Source organism: Bicyclus anynana, chromosome 8 (genome assembly GCF_947172395.1).
Source record: "Bicyclus anynana chromosome 8, ilBicAnyn1.1, whole genome shotgun sequence".
In the NCBI taxonomy this organism is placed as follows: domain Eukaryota; kingdom Metazoa; phylum Arthropoda; class Insecta; order Lepidoptera; family Nymphalidae; genus Bicyclus; species Bicyclus anynana.
Genome location: NC_069090.1, coordinates 14,286,699 through 14,307,052, shown reverse-complemented (window position 1 = coordinate 14,307,052; position 20,354 = coordinate 14,286,699). Strand labels below are relative to the sequence as shown.

General features: G+C 38.3%; 2 protein-coding genes across 2 annotated transcripts; one reads left to right on the top strand and one right to left on the bottom strand.

Moving 5' to 3' along the window:
- The first annotated feature begins 8,563 nt into the window (after positions 1-8,563).
- LOC112048647 (adenosine deaminase 2-like) lies at positions 8,564-10,565 on the top strand. Its single transcript, XM_052882983.1, has one exon. The coding sequence runs from the start codon at positions 8,876-8,878 to the stop codon at positions 10,376-10,378; it is 1,503 nt and encodes a 500-aa protein (XP_052738943.1). The 5' UTR covers positions 8,564-8,875; the 3' UTR covers positions 10,379-10,565.
- Positions 10,566-15,794: 5,229 nt separating this feature from the next.
- On the bottom strand, positions 15,795-19,617 carry LOC112048641 (adenosine deaminase 2-like). Its single transcript, XM_024086269.2, has one exon. The coding sequence runs from the start codon at positions 19,570-19,572 to the stop codon at positions 18,061-18,063; it is 1,512 nt and encodes a 503-aa protein (XP_023942037.2). The 5' UTR covers positions 19,573-19,617; the 3' UTR covers positions 15,795-18,060.
- Between the last annotated feature and the right edge of the window lie 737 nt (positions 19,618-20,354).

Genomic DNA, 20,354 nt, shown 5'->3' with positions numbered 1-20,354 from the left:
AAACCGGCAAGAAACTCAACAGTTGCTCTGTTTTAAAAAAAAATCATCATTTACTTCCTGTGTCAAGGTGGAAGCTGATCCAACGGCCTCCAAGCAACTTTGTCATTAAGGAACTCATCGATGGTGTAGTAACCTCGACTAAGCAAATGTTTTTTAACACATCGCTTAAAGTTATGCATTGGAAGGTTCATCACAGTCTTGTTATTGTTATGGGGATCTTGTTATAGAAGAGTACACCCAAACCTACTAAAGATTTTTTTACTCTTTGGAGACGATATGCAGAAATAACTAACTTATGCCCGTGTCTAGTAAGACGTGGGTTTAGAACTCCTTTTCGTTTGTACAAATTAATATTTACTGATGTTTCACTTGCCAAAAATGCCAGTCTTTTTAAATGCGTTGCTTATATTGATAGGTTGCTTCCTACGTTGGTATTTCATAAATGCTCTTAGTCTTCCCTGGATTAGTTCTAAGCCAGTTATTTTGTGCTTTAGAGCAGTATGTTTTAAAAGGGCCATTGACACCAACATCCAGAGGTTGGAGACGATGGGTGCAGTGTGGTGGGAATGTTAATAATATAACAGAATTTCTATTGGCCTTTTCAATAACATCAATATCAATGTGAGATGAATGATTGTTGAGGAGTAAAAGCACTGGCATTTCAGGACTAGGCTTAGTGTGTTTTATAAAATGATCCATATAGACTGAGAACTCTGTGCTTGTCATCCAACCAGATTGATTGCCAGCTCCAATACTCTCAGGAGGACCATCGCGAATAAACATATTACATACACATTATATTTAAAACGTGGAAATACGAACATCGGTGGAATTGAGTTTCCCAGAGCACTTACCGCAAGCTCCACGGTGACTATGTGTAATGTTTAACTCGGGTACCTTCGGTTAACCAGGACTGTAGTATTTTATCAAATTCTGACTATATAGTATCAAGCCAAAATGTGCAGTGTAATAATAGTGTCATACCAGTTCCGTCAATCTCAATTAACAATTTAAGCTCACATAGTTTTAATTTGTTGAACAAGGCTCAAAAAAAGACTTTAATAATTTCTGATAAGTTAGGTAAGGATTTTGGGTCCATTATGAGCTATTACCTAAATCATTCAGTGACTAATAAGTGTTTTCCGGGGGCTAGTTTTAATTATTTAATAAATAGCTTAAATTTAGAAAATATACTTGATTACTCAAATGTTATTTTGTTGTTAGGGAACAGTTTAAATATTAAAAGACATCAAATACTAAAATGTGTTGAAAAGCTATAAGTATTACATAGTAAAACTAAATGTAAATTTACATTATGTGCATTTCCTTACTATAGTTCAATGGCTAAAGAAAATAAGCATATTCATAATTTAAATCTTATGTTATATAACTTGACATACCATCACAGCGATGCATTTTTTTATTTTGACATGAATAAGTTTACCTCATGTTATATGTTGACTAAAGATAATTTATATCTGCCTAAAAAATTTAAGCACCATATAGCTTCTCTGTTGGCTTACAACTTAAATGAGTCAGTTACAAGTGTTGTAACTCAGTCTATTGACATTAATATGACATGTAATAATAGTGGTTATGTTTCTATTGACCAGAGTACGAATGATAGTACTGTCTCAGTCGTTAATTGTAATTTAACCGATCCAGTTACAAGTATTGTAACGCAGTCTTTTGACATGTTTACAACCTGTACTAATAGTACAAATATTTCTATACCTGACTGCAGTACCAATCCTAGTACTGTTACAATTGAAAATATTTTAAACTAGAAAATATGACAACGGAGATGCCCTGTAACATTAACCTTGTACACCAAAACATACAGAGCATCAACGGCAAGGAATTAGAAGTTGAACTATTTGTAGAAAAATTCAATATACACATCTTATGTATTACGGAGCATTGGCTCACTAACTCACAGCTGTCAGTACTTAATATTAATAATTATTCATTGTCAAGTGTGTTCTTCAGAAGGGCTGGTCATGGTGGCTCTTTAATTATTTTACATAATAACTTAAAATGTAAGGATCGAAAAGATATAGTTAGCCTTTCTGTAGAATGCATTGTTGAACTATCCTGTGTGGAGTTGGAACAAATTGTTATAGTATGCGTGTACAGACCCCCTCCGGCTGACTTTGATCAATTTGAAGAGGTAATGGAAGATGTAATGAGGCGATTGTGCACATCTTCCAAACAAATACTGATTTGCGGCGATTTTAATGTGGTATTCTAACAGAAAACTCAAAGTCTGTTAGATTTCTTAACTTATTCAAATGTTTTGATTTGACACATGCTTTTAACGAACCTACTAGGATAACCGCAACTTCAGGTACCTGTCTAGATAATATATTTTATAATTGTGTGTTTGAGAGAAAGAAGATAATAAATAAATTAAGCTCTGATCATAGTGGTCAAATAATTACTATTTTAAATAATAAAACCAATAACAACCAATGGGTAAAGTATAGGCCAATAACTGAAGGTAAATTAGAGCGATTCAAAAACACAATTATTTCTAAAATTCCAAGTCTTGCATTTGAAAATAGTCATCCAGACTTGCTCTTTGGTACACTTTTCAAGACAATAGACAGAGAGTTTAGTAAAATTTTTAACTTCAAACGCATTAATGCTAGCCAAAAATTAAAGTTTAGCGAATGGGCTACTGTAGGTATCTATAAAAGTAGAGATAAATTGTACGAGTTGTACGAAGAAAAACAATATACTCAAACGCGAACTTATTTAGATTATGTAAAAAGATACTCAAAAATTTTCAAACGTGTTTGTATTCTTGCGAAATCGTTACACATCAAACAGAAAATAATTGAGTCTGAGAACAAGATACAAACCACCTGGAATATAATTAATAGAGAATCAGGAAAAATCAAACCGCGTGATACGAGTTTTGAATTAATTGTCAATGACAAAAAGGTAAACACTGATAACGAGGTTGTTAATGCCTTTGAAGATTTTTTCCAGAATGTTCCTATCTTGTTAACAGATTCACTGGATTCGTCTGCTACGGAAGCTCAGAGACTATTAAGAGGCAATGTTAAAGAGTGCAACGATCTTTTTGAATTTCACCATATCACTGTATCTGACATTAAAAAATCTTTCAATTTGTTAAAATTAAAAAGAACTGGAGATCTGTGGGGCATGTCAGTGAAAGTAATATCTAATATAATTGATGTCATTGCTCCCCACTTAGCCATTATTTTTAATGAATGTGTGGACTTAGGTATTTTTCCGAACCTAATGAAGCATGGCAAATTGATACCACTTTTTAAATCAGGAGACAAATCAGATCTTAATAATTATAGACCGATTACAATATTGCCAACACTTAGCAAGGTCTTTGAAAAAATCATATTAAATCAACTTTTATGTCATTTTAATTTAAATAACTTGTTTCATCCTGAACAGTATGGTTTTACAAAAGGTCGCAATACTACTGATGCAGGGGCTAAACTTTTAAAACATATTTATGAAGCATGGGAAAGTTCTAAGAATGCTATTGGTGTGTTCTGTGATCTGTCCAAGGCGTTCGATTGTGTTGACCATAACACTCTTTTACTCAAGTTAAGCCACTATGGCATCAAAAGTGTTGCGCTTGATCTCATTGCCTCTTATCTCAGTGATAGAACACAAAAGGTATGCATAAATGATATAAAGTCGCACGGTTCCACTACCAAAATGGGCGTCCCACAGGGTTCAATTCTGGGTCCTTTTTTATTCCTAGTGTACATAAACGATTTACCATTCCATGTCAGCGGCATATGTGAGATTGTACTGTTTGCTGATGACACATCCTTAATTTTTAAGACGGACAGAAATAAAGATAACTCTGACGACGTAAACCGTGCCATGTCGCATGTGTCGCATTGGTTCACTGCAAATAATCTACTTTTAAATGCCAAGAAAACTAAATGTATTGAGTTTTCATTGCCAAATGTAATAAAATTAGAAAAGTCTATAATGATCGATGGTGAAACACTGGAAATGGAGAGTTCCACAGTTTTCCTGGGAGTGACCTTGGATTGTAAACTTCAGTGGGGTGCTCATATAGAAAAACTGTCTGGTAAACTCAGCTCAGCGGCATTTGCAGTGAGAAAAATAAGACAGTTCACTGATGTTGATACAGCTAGGCTAGTTTATTTTGCGTACTTCCACAGCGTAATGACTTACGGAATTTTATTGTGGGGCAAGGCTGCCGATATACAATCTATATTTGTACTTCAAAAAAGAGCAATTCGAGCAATATATCAATTGAAATCACGCGAGTCCCTTCGTCAAAAGTTTAAAGAAATAGGTATACTAACAGTAGCCTGTCAATATATATATAATAGTATAGTCTATGTAAGACAAAATATTAATTTGTACAAACGAAAAGGAGATTTAAACCCACGTCTTACCTTAGACACGGGCATAAGTTAGTTATTTCTGCATATCGTCTCCAAAGAGTAAAAAAATCTTTTGTAGGTTTGGGTGTACTCTTCTATAACAAGATCCCCAAGACTGTGATGGACCTGCCAATGCATAGCTTTAAGCAATGTGTTAAAAAACATTTACTTAGTCGAGGTTACTACAACATTGATGAGTTCCTTAAAGATAAAAGCGCTTGGAGGCCATTGGATCAGCTTCCACCTTCACACAGGAAATAAAACTATAAGAAATTGTAATTGTTATCAATTGTAAATTATAATACTGTATGACTTTTTCAAAAGAGCAACTGTTGAGTTTCTTGCCGGTATCTTCTCAGCAGAACCTGCCTTCCGAACCGGTGGTAGAATCTTTACAAATAGTCAACTGACGTGTCAAAAGTGCTTGTAAACTGAGCCTACTTGAAATAAATGAATTTTGATTTTGATTTTTGATTTTGACTAGAGTTCCACGCTCTGCTGAAACAATAGCTCCTACTTGCTTTGTTCTTTTTTCAGCCAAAATTTTCTTCGGTTTCAGTACAGTTTGGACATAATGAAACAATAAAGGTAGCTTAGGGGTTGGTTGTGCCGCGGCACAAGCAGCCCCAGAAAAACGGAACATTTTACCCCATTTATGAGAGTGTGATATTTTATCTCACATAGGAAAATCAATCTGCTAAAATCATTAAAAGTACTCTACATAATAAACTAGAATAAATAACAAACATTTTACTAAAACTCTCATTTCAAAAGCACGAGAAATGCTAGCTTGCGACCAAAAAGTATCGAGACGAAAATATTTACTTACGTGGCGCTGGAGGACACTCACATGCACAGCCACTCACTCCGCGTCGCTGACGCAACTAAAATGGTAGCCGAATGTGCGCGGCTGTTAGCAATTACGCGACACAATACGATCGTATATCTATCTCTTTCTGTTTTCGAGATATTCGCGTCGGCACTATTTACCCCCGGCACTTTCAGCCCCGCTCTCCCCTACCTAGGTACCTACGTACCTACCGAGATAAAGTAAAATTATGAACGTGTTGTTAGATCAAAATAAGTTATGTTTAGATTTAGATACAGGTAGGTACCTATTTCTCGTACCTAGGTATATAAAATGTTTACGTCTTACATTCTCAGTAGGAAAACTAATCTACTTACAAGCGCGAAAAGTTTATCGCTCGTCACTATTTTTTGTCGATAACAAAATCTCGAAAATCACTTGACGTACAAAGATGAAAGGCAGGAAGATAGTTTACAGTTAGTAAGAACGACGTCCCATAAGAACGGATTTTGCAAGAGGGCCGGATTAAAGTGGTCTAAGGGCGGGCGAAGTCGCAGGCGTCCGCTAGTTTTTGTTAACCTAAGTAGGTAGATAAGTATGGGTTTAAGGTCATGTCACACTTATCTACATATCAACTCGAGTCATCCATTCAACAAATCAACAAAACAAAATAAAGGAACGAATTTCCAATTCAGGAAAAACTAAAATCTTACTACTGCCTACTTGACGTCGCGGGCGTCCGCTAGTTATCTAATAAATTATAAATCTAAAGGAATTTGCCGAGCCGTGATAGCCTAGTGGATATGACCTCTGCCTCCGATTCCAAAAGGAAAAACATCGTGAGGAAACCTGCATACCAGAGAATTCTTTTAATTCTCTGCGTGTGTGAAGTCTGCCAATCCGCATTGGGTCAGCGTGGTGGACCATTGGCACTTAACCTAACCCCTCTCATTCTGAGAGGAGACACGAATTAGCAGCCGAATATGGGTTGATAATGATGACGATGATCATGTAATAATTATCCGAGATAACAATAACATAACTTATTTACTTAAATAACAACACAAAATAAAAAGAAAACAAGTTGGTACTTGTATTAGGTAAAGTTACTGAAGTAAGCAGTACACAGACAGGTTGTCACTTAACAAAACTTCGCTCTCTTAATTTTATAGCACTAACTTACATTCTCAGTGAAAGAAAAGGACAAAAATGTCAACCAACCTACCCACATAAGGAACAACAAAAAGAACAACCTGCAAAGCAACGAAACGATCCCGTGCAAAACCGCGATTTGTATAGACTTTTTAAACGATAAAAATTTACTAAAACTCATTCCGCTGGTGTAAATTACAGCTAGCGGCCTCCTAAAGGGTTCGTTTTCAAAGCGCTCTAAAGAAACTAAAAAAAAAAAAATTAATCTGAAAAGAAATAAAGCCCCGTCTCATCCGCCATGCTGATTTTATGCAGCTAAAGGGTTGGGGAACGTTTTAAGTGGCACTTTGGTACGGTACCGCCCCGTACACTTTCGAAAAGAAGAAAAAAATATGGCCGTCACAGCGTGCATGATATCGAGCAAGTCGGTGCACTCGCCACCTCTACTTTAATCTTCTAATTACTGCACCGGAGTCTGTGGATGACACTTTCTAGAATCATCCGGGAACAAAGGGTACGTGCATTACATACGAGTACATACATTGTGCACCCTTAAATGAGAGTGTTTTGGTTGTTTTACCCTCTTTTTACCCGACTGCAAGAAGGGTTATGTTTTTGGCGCGTATCTTGTATGTACGTATGTATGTATGTATGTAATATTCTTTATTACCTCATATCTTCCAAACCGCTGGACGGATTTTCGTAATTAAGGTTTTGTTAGATTTGTCTTAATAACCCAAGTGTTCTTAGATAGGTGAAATTTATTAAATACCAACAAGACGACTGTGAGACGCTATAGAAAAAAATTTTTTTTTTTGAATATTGCAACATAGGTATCAAATTCAAGGGCTTTTTGAGAGGATTTCAAAATGGTATATGATGGCCATGTCAAAAAAAACTACAATTAGAAAAACGTTATTTATTAATTGTCTAACAAAATACGCGAGGCGGATGACTGAGTGCGAGGTTTATGAAGTGAAGTTTTAGAACACCTAAAATAGACTAAATATAGACGTAATATTGATTACAAAAATCGGACAAGTGCGAGTCGGATACGCCCACCAAATTACTTAACCTCGGTTGGACGTATACATTATCGTACTTTGTAAAATGTAACAAATGTAACAAATAAATCCGAAATTCACCATCTATCTTAACTAAAAAGTGTGAAATAAATATTGTTATTATTTAACAATAATAACACAGGTGTACCTAGTGGTTAGATATACTGCTGCTAAATGGTTTTCCGTTCGTTTTACGAGCCTCGCCAAGTAAACTTAAGTACCTAACTCAAATTCTTTAAATACGTCCACTGCAGGATTTTTGTAGGGACTTCCAAATATCACGGTAGCCGCCTGCATCCAGTGTAGGTATACCTGCTTTCGATTGATGTCGTCAGTCCACTTAGTGAGGGGTCACAACACTGCGCTTTCTAGTGCGGGGTCACCATTCCATCACCTTGGGACCCCAACGTCCATCGGCTCTTCGTACTATGTGCCCTGCTCATGGCCACTTCAGCTTCGCGATATAACATTAATAATAATAGATTTGTTTAATCTTAGATTCATAGTAGTACTAGTATGTAATAAGATAGGTATACTTACCTACCACCATAACATAACTTAATTTGAAAAAAAAAATCACATTGGATCTGTTACTTTGATAAATGAATTGCAACTTACATAATAACGTACCTACCCCTCTGTTTTTATTTAGAAAAACGATATTAACAGACATAAAATACTTTCTTTACTTTTGTCAAATTCCTTAAAAATTGTGAATTCTGAGCTACCTGACATTGGCTAATCTGTGGAAAGCCAAAGAGAAGAGAAAAAAAACTTTCAAAGAAACAGACAGACGAAAAGATAAACTACCAGTGATCAAGTAATAAGAGATAAGGGGTCTGTAGTTTCTTTATTGTGTACGGAACCCCAAAAAAAGGCAGGTATTATTATGTTTTTATCTGACAACTGACAAAAATCTACCGGTCGTAGCGCTGTAAATTGAGTGGTTAATTATTATATCTATATTTTGTTTCTGCTTTTACTGTTTTCAAACTTCTTAATTAATCATGGTATAAAGACATTCCACTGAATAGTAGTAGGTAGGTAGGTAGGTACCTGAAATAGAATACCACAAAGAGACTGTTTGTCATCTATCAGATTGCCCAAATGCTATATCTATATGCTACGGTATTATTAGATTAATCAATGTATCTATCTAAAGATTAGTATCTCGTGATAACCACCACAAATATTGATCATGTAACATTTTTCACATGTTACTCAAGAGTTTAACCGAATAATTTCCATTTGTTTTTTCCCTCTCAACATAATAATAGTGACTATTGTAAACTGCACAGCGTTTGAGTGCGGGTAAAAAGGAAATTAGACGGTATATAAGTTTTAGCAATCATTCATTACCAGTTCATTGCCAAATAACCTTGTGCTCGATAGAAGTGATTTATTTATAACTTGTGAGAGTTGTTGCAATTTCAATAATGGTGAAAATGTGGACAATGATACCGTGGACTTTGTTTTGTATTGTGAGCATGGTTTATGCGAACGACGCGTTTGAAAGGGCATTGGAGGAAAGAAACTATCTTATACAAAAACAACTCGACACTATGCTGGGTAGTGACATCGTCTTGAATGACAACGAAGAAAAGGCAAACAAAATAATAATGGCGTTAAAGGAAAAAGAAATCGATCATGGCTTTGCGAAGCCCCAATATCATAATTTCTCGAAACACTTCTTTGATTATAAAGACGACGTAAAAAGATCGGAGCTTTTTAAAATAATTCAGAAAATGCCAAAAGGTGCAATGCTCCACATTCATGACACAGGCGTTTTGGGTCCAGATTATGTTGTATCACTTACATACTTGGACAATTTGTTTGTGTGTTTCGAGGGAAATGGCATCCAATTTTTATTTTCCTTGAAAACACCGACTACTCTATGTAGTACGGAGTGGGAATTGATGAGAGACGCTCGCTATTCGTCAGGGAATGTAGAAAAATTTGACGCTAAACTCAGAAAGTATTTCACTATTGTTATCGATAATCCACATGAAGTTTACACTGATGTCAACGCTGTTTGGTCTTACTTCCAAAATTACTTCATTCAAACTACTGGCTTATTTACTTACAAACCCGTTTGGGAAAAATATTTCTACGATTCTCTGTTAGCATTCAGAGACGATAACATCATGTATGCGGAAGTCAGGAGTGTATTCCCCGAATTGTACGATTTACATGGAACCGTGTATGATATAATGGACACGGCTGCTTCTTACAAAAAAGTCAATGATCAATTTATGAATGATTATCCTGACTTTTTCGGCGCAAAACTGATTTATTCTCCTCTGAGACAGGTCAGCATTGAAACTGTTAAGGAATACATCGCTAATGCGAGGAAACTGAAAGAAATGTTTCCAGATTTTATTGCAGGTTTCGATTTAGTGGGTCAAGAAGACTTAGGGTCACCAACTAAAGAATTCTTAAAGGAACTTTCTGAAGCAGGTGACGATTTAAATTACTTCTTTCATTCAGGAGAAACAAACTGGTATGGAACTACGAGTGATGAAAATTTAGTAGATGCAATAGTTTTGAACGCTCGGCGTATAGGACATGGTTATGCCATAATTAAGCATCCTCTGCTGATTGAAGAGATTAAGAAAAGGAATATAGCACTAGAGGTGAATGTTATATCAAACGCCGTCCTAGCATTAGTGGCAGATGTTAGGAATCATCCTTTGGCTTCGTACCTAGCAAACAATTTGCCAGTAGTGATTTCGAGTGACGACCCGGGTGTGTGGGAGTCTGAACAGCTGAGTCATGATTTTTATGTAACTTTCGTAGGTGTAGCTAGCCGTCGCGCCGATTTGAGATTGCTTAAAAAATTGGCTCTCAATTCTTTGTACTATAGTGAATATTCTAATAAAGATGAAATTGTACACGAATTCGAAATCAGATGGACAAGATTTATTAACTCGATTATCTAGACTCCAAAGTAAAACTTTTCACTCTGTTGTGCAATGTCTGTATGGAACAACCACATCTAATTATAGCAAGAAACTTGTTGCGCTGCGTATCTTCATTCTTCAGTAACCTTTTCTAATTGTCATCGTACATTATAAGTAAATTATTTTTGTATTAAAATATAATATATTCTTTGAATTGAATTTAATTTGTTTATACTACAATTTTGTTTCGTGTAGCTACCGTATAGATAATATCTACCAAGAAACAAAATATCTACCAACTAAGTACTTAATGTTGAATTTTTCTAATAATCTAAGCTATCGATTTGATAAGTACCTACAGTAAGTTGTTTAATTATTCTGATAAGATAAATAATTGCACAATTAAAATATTAAAAAAGATAATGTAGATCTCTTAACAAATAAAGAGAAAATTAAATATGTTGATTAGATAACATATAATTGAAAATTTTGAAAACTCACGAATTATTAATTACACTCGATCAAGTCATCAATATTTTCTTTCAGTGCGCTTTCATTTGAGGCCGCACTCGAGTATACATTCGGTTGTTCTTCCCCACTTTCACCCCCACAACTTTTAAACGACTCAACCGAATTTCATCAAACATATCTAAGAACACTCACCCGTAAGTCACCTTTCATACAAAAAAACTAAATCGCCTCATCCGTTCGGAAGCTATAGTGCCACGGACAGACTGACAGACAGACGCGTTAAACTTATAACACCCCTCTTTTTGCGTCGGGGGTTAAAAATGTTAGATAGATAAGTTATTGGACCAATGGAACTGGACTAACATAACCGACAAATTGATTACTCCAATGTGTCACCTTTTTGACGGCCTCCGTGGCGCAGTGGTATGCGCGGTGGATTTACAAAACGGAGGTCCTGGGTTCGATCTCCGGCTGGGTCGATTGAGTTTTTCCTTATTGGTCCAGGTCTGGCTGGTGGGAGGCTTCGGCCGTGGCTAGTTACCACCCTACCGACAAAGACGTTCCGATACGATGTCGTGTAGAAACCGGTGTGGATTTTCATCCTCCTCCTAATAAGTTAGCCCGCTTCCATCTTAGACTGCATCATCACTTACCATCAGGTGAGATTGTAGTCAAGGGCTAAGTTGTAAACAATAAAAAAAAATAGTAAAAACCTAGGTATAGGTAGGTATCCAATGAGGTTTAAGTGATGAGCCAAGCCTCAGGGTATAAATATCGATTGAGTTTGCTTTCAATCAGTTGCAGCCCGTAGTTAGGAAGTCGATGGAGATACCCCTGATGTGCTTCGGAATCGTCGAGGCTAAACCGGCCGTGGTGTAAACCGGCTTAACATAGGCTCTTCAATTCGGAGAGTCATTGATATAGGTAGCCCTAGCCCGCCTACTCGCATTGTGGCAGCGTGGTGGGTCTAAGCTCCATATACATCCCCTCTTCTGTAAGGAGGAAATAGACTAACAATGATGATGTAGGCAAATCCCCCGAAGTTTATCACACTCGCACACCAGAATGCTTTTTACTTGGCATTATTCACTCGTAAGTACCTACTACCTACCTATTAAAAAAACTAAAATGAAGATGAGTGTTGCGTATCTAGACACAGAAAACATAATAATTATGTAGGTACACGTAGGTGTCGCTTGTTTTCGTCGGTTTTTCGTGGATAATAGCAATTATTTAATATTATAATGGACTGCCGCAAACTAAAGCATGCTTCTATTCAATATTTATTCATCAAAATTGCGGAAAACTGCAAACACTTACTAAAAACATCTACCTATACTTGATAGTACATATTTAGATAGTACGGTTATTACGGGACATCTGTTCCTAATTGCTGTCTAAGACCTCTAATGTCGGGTGTTCATCCGTGTTCCACTAATTAGCGCTTCTAATCGACGGCTTCGCTTCGTTTAAGCGCTTCGCTTCGCAGTCGCGCCACGCATCGCTTCTGCTGACAAATTGACTGCAAGTGTCAATGGTGGGTGACGATGCGGCGCCTTTGTGAAGTGTCAGTAATAGTTTAAACTATAACTAAAGCTCAGAACATACTGCCGGAAATTTTAACCATTATTTGAAATTGATTCACAATTTGGAACGCGTGAATCATCTTTATTACTGCCTTGATTTTTGACGGCCTCCGTGGCGCAGTGGTATGCGCGGTGGGTTTACAAAACGGAGGTCCTGGGTTCGATCCCCTACTGGGCCGAGTGAGGGTCTGGCTGGTGCAAGGCTTCGGCCGTGGCTAGTTACCACCCTACCGACAAAGACGTACCGCCAAGCAATTTAGCGTTCCGGTCCGGTCGTGTAGAAACCTAAAAGGGGTGTGGATTTTCATCCTCCTCCTAACAAGTTAGCCCGCTTCCATCTTAGACTGCATCATCACTTACTATCAGGTGACATTGTAGTCAAGGGCAAACTTGTAAAGATAAAAAAAAATTGAATGGTCTACCTATTCCAGGGCCAAACAACTACTAATCTAATCTAGGTTAATGAACTTTGCCGATGCCCGAGGCCTTGTTCGCGTGAAATTCAGTTTTGCATAACTCACGCAGAGGTCATGGATTTTTCCTGGATAAAAGTAACCTATGTCTTAATCCAGGGTATTAACTAAGTATCTCCATTGCATTTTTCAGATCTTTCCAATTCATTCAGTTGTTTTTGTTTCGCCTAATACACTTCCAAACATCAATAGTCTATACCATAAGAAACCTTAGGTTTTTACGAAATAAAAAAATAGCTCACAAAATCATCTATAACGTTTACCTAGTAAGTACAGTTATACGGGAGATCCGTTCCTAATTGCTATTATATGACTTGTAATATCGGTATTCATCATCATCCTTGTTCCACAAATTAGCGCTTCTAAGCGATGGTTCACTTCGTTTAAGCGTTTCGCTTCGCAGCCACGCCACGCTTCGCTTCTGCTGACAAATTGACAGCAAGTGTCGTAGATGACGATGCAGCGTCATTGTGAAGTGTCAGTAATAATCTATACTTATAATAAATCTGTAGAGAGGTCAATTCTGTACATTAAATATATTTCCAAAATACCTATCAGGGGGTGATTAGTGGTCGATACTGATGCCAAAAATGCAATAATTAAAATTTTTGTCTGTCTGTCTGTCTGTCTGTCTATCTGTCTATCTGTCTGTATGTTCTTTATAGAAACAAAAACTACTCGACGGATTTTAACGAAACTTGGAACAATTATTCTTTATACTCCTGGACAGGTTATAGTATACTTTTCATCACGCTATGATCAATAGGAGCAGAGCAGTGAAGGAAAATGTTGGGAAAACGGGAGAAGTTACTCAATTTTTTAAGCTTCCGTCGCGTGGTATATTTGTTATAGAAACAAAAACTACTCGACGGATTTTAACAAAACTTGGTACAATTATTCTACACACTCCTGGGCAGGTTATAGTATACTTTTCATCATGCTACAATCAATAGGAGCAGAGCAATGAAGGGAAATGTTGAGAAAACGGGAGAAGTTACTGCATTTTTTAAGCTTTCGTCGCCGTCGCGTGGTAGGGTAGGGTTAGGGTAGGGGTAGGGTAGTGGTAGGGTAAGGATAGGGTAGGTTAGGGGTAGGATAGGGGTAGGGTAGGGTAGGATCGGGGTAGTGGTAGTAGTAGGGTTTTACGCGGACGAAGTCGCGGGCGTCCGCGAGTTCAAAATATTGCTAAAGCTCCGGACATACTGATGGCTATACTCGTAATATTGCGTTATAAACGTGCGCGATATTGGTAGGTTTTTGAAGTGATAGTTTTTCCACCGCCTAAAATTGCAAGCATCGTATCGCATTACAGCGAGTAGAGATAAAGTAAAAGGCCAAGGCTAAGGTTGATATCGATAAGTTACACTTGCTACGTGGATTCATAAAACAACACAATGAGACACAAGATGACAGTCCATCTCCTGGATTAATTACTTTTATGGTTAATGGACGGACCAATAAAACCTTGGAAAAAAGTTTTGGTTTAATGAGTTGATACTTAGGTACATTTAGAACACTACTACAGATATCAAACGCCAAAGGTTATCTTTACTATATGTATAGACGCCTAAGTATTATATTACATAGTAAAGGTACAAAATACCTACCATTTCCAATGCCTAATCTGCGCGTGTGTTTACAACCTAATGCTTGAATCGCGAGCTAATATCGGCTAATCATCGAAGCGCCCCGTGATGGCAAATTGTCAGCGCTCATTATACCCTGTACGCAGTCGGCAATTGACGACGGAGACGATCAACCTGATTTACGAGCTGAAAACATCGTTAAAGTAATCTTCCGAGGCGAACAATCGCTTCGTTAATGTTATTTAGGTACTTGATTCGTAAATTCCGATCCGCCTGAACTGTCTCATTGGTCCCTAGGTAAGCTGGTGCGGCTACGGTCAATGAGATCCAGGGTTAGAATCTTGGGTCAGGCATTCAGGCCAACATAATGAAATACGTTATTGGGATTTTTCTTATAAGAAAAATCTTAATAGCAGCCTGGAATTGGGAAAAAAATCGCGTGACTAGCGGAGGATTAAGCTTTCTTCTTTCTGATTGTGTAAGTGCCGTAGGCTTGGGTGACCGCAGAAACATCGCCTGATGGGACCCGAAAGCAGAAGCAGAAGAAAAGATGGACGGAACGACTCCGTAAGGGCGTTTCTTTTTATTCTCGAACCTCGGCTTAGAAGTTCTGCATGGGTGTTTTGAACTGAGTGTATTCGTTGTCCCCCTGATAGTTTGTTAAAATGCCCATGTCCAGGTGACATCAGATATCAGGAGCCGGCGAAGACGCTGTGTAGCTTGTGTTTGTTTTGCCTGGGAAGCGTAGTCGGTCGTTACGTCGTCGTCAGGATCGCAAAAGGATGTGTTATGCTTCATGTGCCTGGAGTAATTTCACCAGCAGCCATGCCATTCAGCCAGGAACACAGCAATTCTACGAACGACAATGCTTCCCAGACAACACAAACATAAACTACACAGCGTATTCTTCGCCGGCGAAGTTGAGGTCCCCGATATCTGACGTGGGTTTTTTTAACCCATGATCTCGGGGGTGCCTGGACTGATACGCTCAGGCCAAAACACCTTTCCAGAATGGCCATCTAAGCCGAGGTCCGAGTCTCAGAGGAGACGCCCTTAGAGAATCGTTACGCCTACATCATCTGTCTTCGGGTCCAAACAGGCGATGTATCTGCGCTCACCCAAAACCTCTGATGACGCCGCTTAGGTCCCATTAAAGAGCCTGCGGCACTTATACAATCAGAAAAAAAAACCAGCAATGCTATTTGGAGGCAGAAATAAACATGGCGGTAATGCTTTTCCCGGATGAGCTCTGTCCACAATAAGCTAAACTACGAGTACTTCTAAGGAACTGGTGTTGACGCTGGTATTTTTCTCGGGAAACAGCAAAATAACATTATTATTGTATTTGCATCATTTATTTATTGCTATTATTCTAATAATTAAGCTTATCACTATAGTCTATAAGTATATCACAACATTATAAAACAAAGTCCTGTACCGCGTCATCTTTTTCTCAACATCTAGGCACAAACGTAGTATCATAATATCTATGGGTTTTACCAATAGCGCAGAGATTCATCAGAGAGAGATGAATAAGGTCAAAATATGTAAGTGATTGCCTCGTGAGTCCCAGCCCTGGATTGGCCTATAAGCTATTCAGGCAATTGTTCTGGACATCCCGGGGGCATCAGAACCGACCAAGAAACCAAAAAATTAGCAGTGGCGTGCACAGGGTTCTTAAATAGGGTATGCACTATAGGTACAAAGTGGAAAATTCCAATACATGTTTGTAATGAGTTTTCAGAGTAGGCAGGGCATTTTTGCATCTATGGTGTGCATGCCACTGAAAACGAACACGAATGTTAAAGTAATTTCGAAATCCGCATGTTTTAAATTATAACATCTTTTTTCATTATAACACTATTTTTTTTCTTCATTACAAGTTAACCCTTGACTACAATCTCACCTGATGGTAAGTGATGATGCAATTTAAGATAGAAACGGGCTAACTTGTTAGGAGGAGGATGAAGACCCACACCCCTTTCGGTTTCTACACGACATCGTACCGGAACTCTAAATCGCTTGGCGGTGCGCTTTTGCCGGTAGGCTGGTAACTAGCCATTGCTGAAGTCTTCCACCAGCCAGACCTGGACCAATTAAGAAAACCTCAATCGGCTTAGCCATGGATCAAACCCAGGACCTCCGTCAAGTAAATCCACCGTGCATTCCACTGCGCCACGGAGGCCGTCAAAGATGGGTATGATAGGGACACACCGAGGAAGATTGCTGAGGGCATACAGTTACCTTAATCCGGCACTGGTCGGTCCAGTGGCTAGCCTATGTGGCTTTGGATTACGAGGTCCTAAGATCGACTCGTGGGTCGGTCTATGAAATACTGAGCTTTTTTATTATATATTTTTTTTCTAAGTCAGTAAAAATACTCATTTGGGAAATTGGTGATGTTACATTCCTGACCTGTGCCTTGAAGAGCACGTTAAACGGTCGGTCATAATATTAATAGGGATCGTTAAAGAGTATAGTAAGCCGTGATAGCCCAGTGGATATGACCTCTGCCTCCGATTTCGGGGGGTGTGGGTTTGAATCCGGTTCGAGGCATGCACCTCCAACTTTTCAGTTGTGTGCATTTTAAGAAATTAAATATCATCTGTCTCAAATGGTGAAGGAAAATCATCGTTAGGAAACCTACATACCTGAGAATTTTCTTAATTCTCTGCGTGTGTGAAGTCTGCCAATACGACTATTGCTATATTAGGACTATTGGCCTAACTCCTCTTATTCTGAGAGGAGATTCGAGCTCAGCAGTGAGCCGAATATGCGTTGATAATGAAGATAAAGTATAAGCCCGCTAATACTCCTAGGAGCTGGTTTGGTTTTTTGCGTTTTTTTTTGGTTTCTTAGTCGATTCTTGTACCTCCGGGATGCCTGGACCAACGAGACAATCACTTACATTTAACCTTATTTATGAATCTCTGCTGTTGGTAAAACCCATAGATATGATGATAATATGTTTGTGCCTAGATGTTGAGTCTACCGTGTCTAGAAAAAGATGAGGCAGTGCAGGACTTTGTTTTGTAATCATCATTATCAACCCAAATTTGGCTCAATGCTGAGCTCGAGTCTCCTCTCATTCTGAGCCGAATATACGTTGATAATGATGATAAAGTATAAGCCCGCTAATACTCTTAGGAGCTGCGTAGTGGGTCTAAGTTCCATATCCTTTCTTCCGTAAGGAGGGACACCTGACCCCATAATGATAGCAATAGTAACACATAGCGGTGGGAACTATTTTAGCGATGAAGAGGTAAAGGTACATATGCAGTTAGTAGTTAGATCCAAAAATAGTGTTTCAAAATACAAACGAAAACCTACAAGGTCACTAACATAAATAACAATAAGACTTGATTGGCCTTCTAACGACCTTCTATAGAAATCAGCAGGTCTAGGTGCACCAAAAACATTACGAAACTTAATAACTTTGTTTGTCATACCCAATTTCAAATGATTTTTTTTAACGAGACAGTTGTCTATATTTTAAACAGATACATAAGTTATTATCAAAACAATTGAATCATTATAATACGATCATAAATTACTCACAAAATTAAGTTAAGCGTTGTTTCTTCAAACCTATGTACAATATTCCATCACCCAAATATTCTAATAACATCCTCAATAAAAACATTCCATTTCCTATGTAAAAGTCTGTACATGTCTAATTTATTTTTATTATCTAACGAACTATATCTAATAGAGTTAATAACTAATTGTTTTAACATACGTAAATCTGCTTTTTTGCTGGCAACACCAACGAACGCGATGTAATAGTCAGTAGACAATGGATCCGCACCCCAAGCACCGGGATCGTCACTCGACAAAACAACCGGCATTCCGAGAGCCAAATACGTAGCCAGCGGATGATTACGTACGTCACAAACTAATGATAACACCACATTTGATACCACATTCACTTCTATCGCTATATCTCTGTTCCTCACTGCAGCCATAAGCGAAGGGTGTTTAATCAACGCGTATCCATGTCCTATCCTTTTGGACCCCAAAAGTATCGCGTCCACCAAATTCTCGTCCGATACAGTTCCAAACCAATTCGTTTCTCCACCGTGGAAATAAAAATTCAAATCTTCCATAGCATCCGACAGAACCGGGAGGAGATCTATTAACGGTTTTCCCAAATCCTCCTGGCCAACTAAATCGAAACCGGCAACCATTTCCGGTAGCTCCTGTTTAACTATCCGAGCTAAATTTATGGTGTTTCTGATTTGATCAATCCCTGCACTGCGTTGTTTTGTTACAATTAATTTGATGCCCACAAAATCTGGATAATCTTCTTTGAATTGTTTAGCTACTCTGTGATACAGTCGAGGCATATACACTTTGTCGTGTCGAGTGCCATTCAGTTCGTACAAAGCTTTCAATCCACTTCTCAGTTCGACATACATAACGTTGTCTTCGTAAAATTCTTTCAAAGCCTCGTACAAGAATTTCTCTGCTGCGGGCCGGTATTCTACCAAGCCTTTGATAACGTTCACCACTTTTTCAAACCTTTTCCACACGTAATTAATATCTCCCTCATAGTCTTTTTCTTTGTCAGAATACATTGTGAAGTGCGATTTTAGATTGTCATCGAACGCTTGAATGTTTTCGGTGTTGTTTCTCAATTCGCTGATCAGTTGCCATTTAAATGTACAAGGTTGTTGGGGGACGCGCTCGGAGAAGTGTAATTTTAAATCGCCGTCCGCGAAACATGCGTACAAATGGTCCAGGTACGTCAGTTCGAGCATTCGATCAGCGCTCAGTATTAACGAACTGTGGACATGAAGCGCGGCTCCTTTGGGCATTCTCCTGATGATTTGGTAAACTTTGGAATCGATGATATCATTTTTGTACGTGAAGTAGTGTCGCGAGAAATTGAAGTGATTTGGATTGTTGAAGGAGTCGTCGACTTCGTCGTGTTTGTAGCGCATCAGGATGTCGTTCGCTTTGTTTTCTTCGTCGGTAAGACGTATGTTACCTCCCACTTGCAGTTCGGACTCTTCTGCAAGTAGATTGGCTCTCTCCATTGCATAATCGGCCGCGCTCTTGGCCGTCACATCGTGTGCACTGAGCAGAAATAGTACACTCGCAATGATAACGGCCATGTTGTCGTATCAGCTTGATATCTCGGGTCACTGTGACACGGTCACCGTTTTGTGCGACTGAGCCGGCTGGGTGGATAGCGTTTATTTATATAGACCTTGAGTGTTAGCGACATTGGCGTTATTGTTTAATAACATCATAAAAACAAAAGCAAAATCATTTTCATATTAAATAAAAAAGTGAATACTATAGCTACCTTGGTAGGATTTTATTCGTCATCAACCCATATTCGGCTCACTGCTGAGCTCGAGTCTCCTCTCAGAATGAGAGGGATTAGGCCAATAGTCCACCACGCTGGCCCAATGCGGATTGGCAGACTTCACACACGCAGAGAATTAAGAAAATTCTCTGGTATGCAGGTTTCCTCACGATATTTTCCTTCACCGATTGAGACACGTGATATTTAATTTCTTAAAATGCACACAACTGAAAAGTCGGGGGTGCATGCCCCGGACCGGATTCGAACCCACACGCTCCGGAATCGGAGCTCGGCTAACACGGCTCTATCACGGATTTTATACTATAAACTTATTTATGTAGATTTTTATTAATTAGTAGGTAAATTTAAAAAAAGGTTTAATTTAATTGATACGACTTAAACCAGAAATATTGTAAAACTTACATTTGATTCTTTGGTTATTTCTAGATACAATTTAATTTTAAATTTTAAGTACAAAATTGTAAGTACCAACCTAGCACTAACAGACACCCGTGACTTCGTCCATGAATAGGTACATTTTTCCATTATTTATGTGAAATTTTCAGGATTCTTTGCGCCCGATAG

Bases quoted from the DNA above. Each gene is read 5' to 3' on its own strand.
- LOC112048647 (XM_052882983.1), top strand. From the start codon at position 8,876: ATGGTGAAAATGTGGACAATGATACCGTGGACTTTGTTTTGTATTGTG.
- LOC112048641 (XM_024086269.2), bottom strand. From the start codon at position 19,572: ATGGCCGTTATCATTGCGAGTGTACTATTTCTGCTCAGTGCACACGAT.